The sequence below is a fragment of the Crocodylus porosus genome, unplaced genomic scaffold (genome assembly GCF_001723895.1).
Source record: "Crocodylus porosus isolate Cpor-Errol unplaced genomic scaffold, CroPor_comp1, whole genome shotgun sequence".
NCBI lineage: Eukaryota > Metazoa > Chordata > Crocodylia > Crocodylidae > Crocodylus > Crocodylus porosus.
Genome location: NW_017728921.1, coordinates 15,278,030 through 15,289,055, shown reverse-complemented (window position 1 = coordinate 15,289,055; position 11,026 = coordinate 15,278,030). Strand labels below are relative to the sequence as shown.

The following is an 11,026-nucleotide window of genomic DNA, read 5'->3' as shown; positions in this document are numbered from 1 at the left end:
AAAAAAAAATTAAACTTAAAATAAAAATAAAATAAAAATAAGAAATCAAAAAATGTAACTCCCTCCCCCCAACCCTAAAACTCTTAAAATCTTAAATATGAAACTAGTGTTTTGCTTTCTCATTAAAATACAGAAAAATGTTTGATACAATACTATGTCGTACAAATGCAGTTGAGTGTCTAGGCCCAAAGCAGGCCTTGAACAGTCCCTGAAGTTTTGAGTATTATTCGTTATTCATTATTACTGTCACAATTTGGAAAATGTTTATACTCAGTCTATGGAACACAACTCTACGCAGCTACCGGAAAAAAAGAAAAACAAAATTTCCTTTTGTACAATACTCTCGCTGTACACAGACTTTATGTCGTATTGTTTAAGTGCTGAGGGGGGGCCAGGAGGGAAACGATAATGAGGTTCCTTTAAAAATTATATAGCATTGAGTCCTGAAACTTCAAAATGTTTCTCAAGGCTTCAGAAGTAAAATCGAGGGCAGGGGGGCAAAAAACCAGACACAAGCACCCTCATCGGGAACCTTGTCAAACAAGGGGGAGCAAGTTACTGGCCCTCGAACAGGGCCTAGCTCTTAGGGCTCCCTGCACCTAGGGGCTGCTCCATGTCTTGGCTCAGTCAGTCACAGCTTGAGCTAGTTAATGGAGGGAGGATGCTGCACGCGCTCCTGCCTGGCCTGCCGTTTTGGTCTGGCAACGTGGAGCCCGGCCATCGCCAGTCCCGGCTGCGGCTGCGGGGTGGGAAGGTGCGGCAGAGGCCCCTCAGCGAACCGCAGCATGGAATGGAGACATTCACTGTAGCACCACGAAGTGAAACAGGAAAAGAAAAGAAAAAAACTGCAAAAATAAAACAAAGAAACCCAAAAGCCCCAAGACTTGGAGCCCCGTCAACAGCCGCATGCCCCTGAACAAAAAGAGCTAAAAATCCTTGTGAAACTCTGGGCTCAGGGGCTTCAAGAGCCAGTGGCAAGAGGAAACGCCACTCCGGCTGCAGCCTACGTCAGCGGGGGACTCAGCTTTAGGACCTTTGGCGGGAGGGAAGTCATGGAAGGCAGGATAAAATACCTAGGAGTGAATCTTGCACTGGTGTCCTTGGCCCTGTGAAAGCCTTCTCTGAGGAAACGGTGGGGGGGCAGAGGCTTTGCTGCCCTCCCTGAAGGCTGTTTTGAGGGACGTTTTCAGGGGGCGGGGGGTTGGCAAGGGCGAGCGGGGAGAAGAATTCAATGCATTTTTAACGTGGAAATGCTAAAGACACTTAGAAAGGGCGCATCTCAGCACAACAACAAAAAAAAGGATCCTTTCTCCCCATGGGTGCCCCATGACACTCAAGTGAGAGTCCAAGAGCTAAAAAAGACAATGGCACTAGTACCACCGGGTGGTGTGAGGAGGGGAGGGTGGCTGGGTAGGCAAGCAGCCAGGATGGGGGCACGCGTGTTCCCTGTAACATGACACCAGGCCAAGGCTCAGCATGGTTTGGTTTGTATTGCATGGAGCCTGGATTCCAGTTTCCTCAGTTCATTCAAATGACCCAAAAGACTTCCTATGGACTAGTCTACCTTAACAGAAAAAACCCTATAGGAAATGAAGCTTATATTTCTTTGTTTTAGTTGAACATGCTCGCTTTTTTAAACATTTTTTTACTTTTTTTTTTTCTTTTTTTGGTCTAAACTTAAAAAAAAAAAAAGTTTGCTTTTTCCCCTCCCCCACCCCCACCCTTTACATTAAGAGGCCCTGGGGTTTTGGCAAATCTGAAAACGTGCATTGTGGTGTTGCAAATACAGACGAAGGGTTTGGCAAACCCCACAGATAGAGAGGACAATGGTTCTGAGCGAAAAAATAAAAATAAAACAAACACAATTGTAAACCGTACTCAATTCAGAAGGGATGATTCTACTGGCTGTCAATTTTTACCACCACAGTCACAGGAGGCTTGAAATAAAATAAGCCATAGCTTTCCACAAGGTCATGCCAACAAAGTCAAGGGGCCAAGAATCGGTGGGCTAAGCTCTCTGTCTTCTCTCCTAAACCAATAGCAGCTGTTGGCTGTGATGTTTTATGCAGATGTTGCATGAACATTTTGTTCCTTAATTTTTTTTTTCTTCATTTTTCTGTCTTTTTGTGTGTGTGTGTTACTTTTGCTAAAAGGGAGGATATGAAACACTTTGGTTTGGGATTTTTCCCCCTCCCCCTTTCCCTTACCTTATTGCACTCTGGATTCTAGTAAGTTATAGCCTGCTCCACCCTCACCCTCTGTCCTGCCAGGTGTTTACACATTGACCCAGATGTGGTGGGGGAGTGGAGGGGACTTTTTTTTCCCCATAGCATCCAGATTCAATGAACAAAGCCGGAAAGGGCCCAAAAGCTTTAAGAAGTTTCCTTTTTTTTTTTTTTTTTTTTTAAATCTAAAAGCGACTACAGAAAACCCGGAAACATGGCGTGAGAGCCATCCTAAGCATTCAGTGGGGCCTCTGGCTTAATACTTTTCTTTGTCTTTGGCCGAGCTCTGCTTTTACATTTTCCTAGCTGACTTTTGATGGAAGGACGGGGTGGTAAAAATCCCTTAACTTTAATTTAGCATCTACTTTATACATTTACTTACAATAAGAGGAAAAAAAAAAGCCTAATCTTTCACTAACCATCTTATTGTTCTCATGAATTCAAGAGGTAGCAAAGGTAACGGGCCTGTCCATACAGACTCGCTCTTTAGTGAGGGAGGAAAGCTAAAAACATACACACGCACAAAAAATAAAATAAAAAAAAAAATAATAAAAAAGTACCTAAGGAACTTGTAGCAAGTCCAGCCTACATCAAACCCCCTCCCCACCCCACCCCCCGAGTTAACCTCAGACCTTCCAGTTCAAACATTCACATAAACGTTACAATGGTTTTTCCTTTAATAAAACAAGTACCTCTAAGCAAAGAATATTCATACGAAACTACTAGAAAAGTAAAGACGACCCCCTGCTCACTGAAAGAAATTCCCAGGGCCATCCAAATCCCTGTTCAGTCATGGGTAAGGCTGAAGAGGTGTATGCTTGGGGAGGGACGGGGACAGGGGATGGCATGTGGTTGAGCGTGCCAAGGTTAAGGATTGAACCCAAAAAGAAACAGGAAGTGTTGCCATCTCCTTAACTGAGACACTCGACTTGGCACACACCTAGGTAGGCTGCTTTTGCCATCGCTAGCCCACAGGATAGGACGACAGCTCCCACCACCATCATGGCTTCCCACAGAATGTAAAGGGGCCGCCAACCCTGTTACAGTCAGTCCACAGCCACAGCTTCTGCACAGGTTGTACCAGAGGCAAATGCTACATGGGTTTGTAGCCACTTGGGCTACAACAAAGACTACACGTTTATTTCTTTCAGTGGCAAGAAATGCCCTTATTGAGCCTGGTTATTAACAAAACGGTCACAGAAAAGGAAAAGAGATGGTAGCCAGTGGATGACAGTTTCCACTGGCAGCCCTTGTCTGGGCAAGAAATAACACTGGGTTTAAGGGCTGTGAAGCACTGCAGAAGTGCAAAGAGAGGGCTGGGAGAGCCTGTTTCATCAGCACCGATCTGACGTCTCTCTGGGTGATGAAATCTCTCTCCATCCAAGGAGGAGGAGACCCCTCTTCTCTTACCTGGCTGGAGTCAACAGAGCAACACCCACCAAATAAGAGGCATTTCTTACCAGACCACTGACATTCAGGAAAAGAGGACGGGGGGAGGGCTGCTCTGCAAGTAGCATCAGCTCTGCTGTGGACCTCGTTTCTTTTTTAAAAAATATTAAAGCTACGTTTATTGAGGCCGCCCGTGACTGAACAGAGGAGGGGAGTTGCCCTTTTTAAGCAGCAAGTCTACAGAAAGGTAAATCACTGCGGATGGGCTCGAAGCTCATTTGTGGAGTCTTTGGCTTATGTGGGAGAGGTATGCATTCGCAGGTGGCTGATCAGATTGCGCTGCTGGGTGAACTTCCCACCACACAGTTGACATTCGTAGGGTTTTTCTCCTGAGTGGACACGCATATGCTCTGTCAGTCGGTACTGCCGGGTAAAGCGCATCCCGCATTCCTCACAAGCAAAGGGCTTGAGCCCTAAGTGGCTGCGCATGTGTCGTGTCATGGTGCCCCGCTGCGTGAACATTTTGCCGCAGATGTTGCAAGGGAAGGGCCGCGTCAGCCAGTGAGTCTTCTCATGCTGTCGCAGAGTGGCTGGATCCTTGTAGCTCTTCTCACACACCGAACACTTAAAAGGTCGGGACTCCGCGCCGTAGGGCTGGTTGGGGTTGGACAAATCCTCAGCCTCCTCCTTGCCGCCGTACGTGCCTTCCTCCTTGATGTAAAGGTCTTCCTCGGTGTGCGTCTCCACATGGGCGTTGAGCTGCTCAGAGCTGGGGAAGCCCTTTCCACAGGGGATGCAGACATACAGGTTGTCACCATAGGCAACCGGCTCAAACCCTTCCTGCCGGTAGATGTAGTTGGCACTCGTGTGCCCACCGCTCTCGCTCTCGCTCTGGCAGCTGTCATCGCTGTTCTCCTTGCCGTTCTCCACCTCCTCTTTACACTGGAACGGTAGCTCTGGGCCGTAGGCACCACCCAGGCTCCGCTCTGCTGACTTGGACAAGGGACCCATCAGGATGCCATTGGGCAGCCCGTCCCCCTCCTCTCGGTCTTTGCCCCCATCCTTGCGGTCGAAGGTGTTGTCTCTCTTGATCCACTCCTTCTTGCGAGCCGAGTGCCTGAGGCTCTTGCGCTGGCCACTCTCTGACAAGGAGTGGCTCTCCTCGCCCACATCCATGTCTATGGGTTCGCTGCTGTCTGCTGTGCTCTGGGGGACTCCGACTGCAGACTCGTCGAATGATGAGGCACTGTTGGCTGCGGGGGCTGAGGCAGATTGGGGAGAGCCATGCTGGCTTTCGCTGTGCTGCATGTCATCCTGGGAGGCTGTGGCAGGTAGCGACGGGCTTTTTTTGGACAGATCGAGGCCTAGCTCCTGGTCGCCGGTGCTCCCATTTGCACTGCCACTGCTGCCGCTACCATTCTTGCTGGCTCCTCTGCTTAAGGAGTGAGAGTTTTCTTGGTTGGAGCTGCTAATGAAGACCTCATCGTCAGAGACCTTTCCCTTTGACAGCTCCTTTGAGTGCGAGCCCTTCATCCCCTCAGTCGACCCTGAATAACGAGTTTGGATGACCGATGCCGTGGAAAGTCTCTGGCTCCTGGCAGGTCTCCCAACACCGAGGCCGCCGGCCCTGCCAGCGAAAGATTTCCCGTTCCGCTTCAGCTTCTTTCTGCAGAGAGCTGCCAGGTCGTGCAGTTGGAGGTAGCTTGCTGCGGTGAGGAGAGCATTAAAGTTCTGTTCACCGGGCTGGTCAGTCGTTAAGAGCTTCCCAGTATAAATAAAGTCCAAGATCTGTCGGAACACGGTGGGGTTCACCATGTCCGTGTCTAGGTTAATTAGGTTGTCATGCAGGACGAGGGATTTGAAGTACATGCTGCTGGCTGCCAGGATGTTCTTGTGGGCACGAAACAGGGCATTTTCTACCACTATGATCACGTCACAGAGGAAACCTTTGGCTCGTTGCTGATTCAGCTGCAGTAGCAGTTGTTTGGCATGATTTGGCAGTTCCATCTCCACCTTCTCTTCCTTTCACCTTCGCTTTACCACCTGCAAGACAGAAGAACGGGTACTGTGAGCCCACTGTTTCTGCTTGGACCCACCTATATTTAGCATTTTTGTTTGACACTGACTTAGGCATTCCAGACCTGAAAACTGGGCTCCTGAAAAGGGGAGACAGAAGAACATTTTGCATGCAAAATCCTCAGGAGTCTTTACAGAAACCAAGGCCAAAGCCCCAACATGCTGAAAGACCCTGCCTCAAGGAGCCAAAGAAGGGAAGCCCTGGCTAGCTTGAGGCTTGACAGCTAAAAGCATTCAAGTAACAGCAGCATCACTGCCGTAACACGTAGGTTCTTTTTGAACTCTTAATCTTACAAAACAAAACTGCTCTGGGGTAAAAGCATTATTCGCAGGGCTTAATTCCATCTAAAATGCAATTTAGTTGCATTGAGGCATGAAAGGGAGAAACTTTATACCCTTAACAAAATAAAATAAAGTGTCAGGTTTGAAAATTGGCTCCTGTTCAAGTTTACATCCTGATCACTGAGGTCAACAAGGAAAAGACCAGGCTCCCTAACTAGGAACTCGGACACATTCTTCGTCCCATGCTCTTGGACAATGAAGGCCTAAGTATTGTTATCAGTTCTTTAAAGAGCTCATCTTGAAGTAGTTTCCTTGTTTCAAAAATAAAGCAAAGAAAATGAAACACGGACATATTTTAGGGTTTTGTTTAAACTAATAATAATAATTAAAAATAAATAATAATATCAAGTGCCTCATTTCATGCTGTTGCATCCTTTCACAGGACATACCCCTAACAGATGACAACATGAGAGAGATGTATATCAACTCCATCTATATGGATAGATTGCACATAGATAGATACTCATGAGTGTGAACTGTCAAGAGATCTAGTGATTTTCCAAGCATCATTAGAAATGCCTGGCAGGCACAGCATGAGACTGTGTTACATTTGTGGATTTCCCGGACACTGTGATGCCCACAATAGGTTAGGGACCCTATGTATTCACATCTCAAGTGTTTTTCATACTATGTTATCTGGTTTCACACTCTCAAAATCCACCCCTAGGCCTCAGGAAACAAACCCACTCTGCTGACATACATAGTAGTACAGGTATGTCTTCTTCAGCCAAAAATTTGACATTCTTCTTATTAAACAAAACGGTTACTGAAGTTCAGCAGTACCCAACACATACCACGACACACTAGTCCGCAGTTAGTCTGCAAAATATCTACCATTCTCTCCCTCTGGTCAGACTCAAGAATTGGTTCCAATTCACTTTTAAATTACGAATAAAACCACTAGTGTTTTCAACAGCTCTGATTATACTGAAACTCAATCAGTGGACTTCAGCAAAAGAACTGGCCTCCAAAACTGGTTGTAAGTGAGATGCAAAGGAAGAAAGAATTGAGCTGGATGTCTGGAGGCCATAAAACCCCACAGTGGTTCTTTTGGACAGATCTGCCAGGCTGGTCATTCTTTTTATCACCTCTGTTACTTGGGCTTATGGTACACACAATAAAAATAAGTACAAAATGATGTTGGTTAATGAAATGGCTTCATCCCAATATTGTTAAAATCAAAGCAAACCTCATGTGGACTCAATTATAGTTGTGTTAGGTGCTTTGTATCACAGTGATATATTCCCTGCAAATTTATAATAGGAAATTTTAACAATAACCACTTTTACAATGGTGCAACTGGTCCACACCAGAATCATTTAAAAGTTAAATGACTATTTAACTATACCAGTTTCAAACACACAGTTAAAATTGTCCAGGAACTGAGTGCAGATCTGCCACTGAAGTTTTGATGGAAGTAAAAGGGGGAAGAGAAGAGTTGGCACCTTCAGACCTTGCTCATGTACTGACTGCTCCAGCATAGAACTCGGACACATTCTTCATCCCATGCAATCCAGAACTGCAAAGAGAATTTCTCCCCAGTTTGCTTTCACTAGGCCTCGTTCACACTACTGCCTGCTGTTTTTCTCTCCCACTCTGGGTCCAATGGATGTACGTGGTTTGTTGTATTATTCAAAGGGATTTCTCCTAGGAAATAGATCTAGAGCACAGTAACACTCTGGTAGCAGTGAAGAGGTTAATTTTCTCTTTTAAGCTCAGTAAGCTAGTTAACAGTTAATGTTTTTACTGCTTGAGCTTCCCATTACTACACTGAGTCCCATCAGCTTTCAAATGATGAGGCATTAGATCTGAATTATTATTCCTCTGGGTCAAGCCTTGTGTACTCAGGGAAAAAAAAAAATACTAAATGATGTAGTCAATACCAAGGCTTGAAAAATCCACTCTTCTACAAACCAGCGATGAATGGTAAGATTTCCCTAGCAAGGGTGGTGGTCCTACACCATTAATTTCTGCACCATGTACGTTTTCAATGAACAAAGTTTCTAGTCCTTATGATTGTGAGGAAAACCTGCCAGTCATAAGCCACACGACTATTTCTCCTCGAGTCTGCTGGCAGATTGCTCCAGCGCTCCTGCGGCACTAAGCAGTTTTGTCAAACAATCATTCTACCTCTGGTTAGCAGGTTGATCTGCCAACTGTGAGGCCTTTGGTAAAACTTTCTGGGCAAATTCTTTTTATTTGGACCTATGGCATAGTTAAATGGGTACACTCCATTGTTCTCTGCTTTTTCAATAACACAAAAGAACCAGAGTATATTGGTGAATCTGGCCTCTACCACGCGGGTTAACACTGTTTCTAGGGCTGGATATTTGTTAGAAAAGATGTCAGACAAGGAATACAATACAAGCCTGCACCAAGTACTCATCATGTCTTTTCTTCATCTTCCTCCACCCCCATGTGCAGTGGATGTCAGAGAAATTCGTGCCAGCATCACAAAAACCTGAAGGGACCAGGATCTCTACTGTGACACCGACAAGCCCTTTCACAATGTGGACTGGAATTAGTCATACTGGAAAGTCACAGCACACATGAAGCTTGTCTGGTTTTAATAGCTAGTTTCCGGAACTGCCGATTAAGGGGAAGAGACACCAGCACACAGGCACCAGATACCCATGTTTATCTAGCCAGCCCAGTAAAATGACTTGCTGCTGGGTCACTGAGATATGTGCATAGAGAAGGGGAGAAACATTACTTACAACATAGCCAAATAGCACCTATCTATAAGTACTCATTGCTCAAGAAGAGCAAAGTGCTCAGCTAGTCACACGGTTCTACAAACATGATGGTTGCCCTGCTTGAATATAGCATACCCCCACTCCCTGCTAAGAAGTCTAAGCTATTCTATAAATGAGAGCTGTAGGAAAGGAGGGGCAAAAGCCTCTCACCTATCCAGGCTAATAAAGAATATAGATCAGTGAGCTGAAACCCGCTTCTTTTCCAGTGTGTCATTTAGAAAGAGCAATCTGAAAGCCAGGCAGCACGCATCCACTGTGACATGCATGAATTGCAGGCGCTTGTCTGATACCAGGTACTGCAGAGAAACCAGGGCCATGGGAAAGATACTTGGTTTTGCTTCTGTCCAAATAAGTTAAGGAAGTGGCTGTGCAAGATCCTCTCAAAGTGCCTGGGTTACCCATTTTTTTTACTGCAGCACAAAAAAAAACAGCTCTACGTGCACCTGTCTGTAATATGGGGGTGGAAGAATCAGGATTTCAGCTCTGTTAGCTTCAAGATCCTCCCTGAAGACTATAAAGTAGGGGTGGGCAAAATGCGGCCCGCCAAGCTATTCTATCTGGCCCGTGGGGCCCCTAAAAAATTTAGAAAATTAATATGTAGCTGTGCCTGGCTGCCTGGTACACAGCCCTCAATGGCTTGCGAAAACTCAGTAAGTGGCCCTCTGCCCGCAATACTTGCCCGCCCCTGCTGTAAAAGAAAATGCAACCTTCAACCTTGCTGTCATCTTTAGGTGAGAAGACAACGTGGTATAGGCTGTTTAGTGATTTCTACTTCGGTACCTCAGAGATCTCAAAGCATCAGGATTCCCGTCAGCATCAGGGATTCTAGGCAGTTACTTCCATGTGGTACTTTTATGTAGGAGCAATGGGAAACAAATGTGTTCTTAGTTACAGGGTTGTAGGTTCAAAACGAGTGGTCACTTTTCAATTCCAGGCACTGGCACAGCAACAGCAATGGCATAGCAAACTCCAAAAGAGCAAGGCAATACTTGGCCAGGACTATGCACAGAAGCCCTTTGCTGGTAGAACTGCACCAGCACGTGACAACAGCAGAGCTGTGTTGTTGCTGTTATAACTGCATCTGCATGTAGGGCTTTGCTAGCACAGATACATCAGTGGATCTCACCTCTGACTGACACAGCTGTGCCAGCAAAACCTAGCAGCCCTGACCTGGCTTGTGCAGTGCTGAACACATCTTCATAAATCCACTGAAGATATTTATTCAGACATTAACTCCAAACATCTACTTGTCAGGGATGTACTATGAGACAAGAACAAACCGTCTTGCTCATGAGATGGGTGCAGGAATTGTCCTACAACTTCTGAGAAAGGAGAGATCACCAGTAGTCCCCAGATTGCTCCCAAACAGCAGGTATCAGTTTGGATGCAATTAGGAGTATGGGTTTTTCCCAATAAAAGCAATGGGGAACATGACTTTACAGCCAAATCTTTGCGTACTCATTCATGTCTTTGCAAGGAGAGTGGATCTTCAAGCGCTACGTCTAAAGAACCTCCCGAAAAAGAACTTGCACTTTACCCAGCACCAACAGGAGCCAAGGTGTGCAACTAGTGTTGTATTAGGAATAACTGGAAAGGCTCCTTTTCCAGTCTTCTCACCTAGTCACTGACCCTGCAGCAGCAGCAACCTTTGGCTCACACCATTTCCAGAGCTGGGGACCTCCACAAGCTTGTCATGTGCAATAAGGGACAGAAATAAAATGGAGTAAAATGCCTGTAATGCTCCCACAGACAAGTGTCTGCCCTTGGACAGTGAGGTAAAATTCAGAGAGCATAAGTGTCACACTTCCAAGAGGCTATTCCACATAAAATAAAGCTACACTCCTTAGGAGCTGGGAGGGTCTTCACAAGCAAAGGAACCAAATGACAGAGAGCTGGTAATCAATGCATGAGGGGCATGAAGACTGTGCAGAACACAACACATGTTCTAAGAGCTCGGCTGCCTGAGAAGAAACTTAATCCTCCTTCAGTTTTGCCATCAGGACTCCAGAAAGGAAATTGGTTAAAATTAGACTGTCAGAATACATAAGGGCAGGAACAAAAGAAAAAAAAAAAATACTGAACAGGATGAAGTCAAAAAGCCCATTACATGTTCAGGATTATTTAAAAACCTCACGGATAATTAAGTCTCTCCCGAAAAGTAACTGCAAATGAGACTGTAGCGTGTCATCTCTGCAACCTCTGGCAGGAGACACTATTTGAACTTGCTGCTGAGTTTTA

General features: G+C 45.7%; 1 protein-coding gene across 9 annotated transcripts in view; it reads right to left on the bottom strand.

Annotated features, from left to right (window-relative positions):
- Window positions 1–11,026, bottom strand: part of HIC2 (HIC ZBTB transcriptional repressor 2) — a 105,227-nt gene that overhangs the window by 12,312 nt on the left and 81,889 nt on the right. For 7 of the 9 annotated variants that reach the window (XM_019539073.1, XM_019539074.1, XM_019539075.1 and 4 more), the window contains one exon: window positions 2,887–5,657. The exons of the other annotated variants lie outside the window; for them this stretch is intronic. In XM_019539073.1, the coding sequence (XP_019394618.1) occupies window positions 3,909–5,621 (1,713 nt within the window). In that variant the 5' untranslated portion in view covers window positions 5,622–5,657 and the 3' untranslated portion in view covers window positions 2,887–3,908. Of the gene's footprint in view, window positions 1–2,886; window positions 5,658–11,026 lie in introns of those variants that run through there. 9 annotated transcript variants of the gene reach the window in all.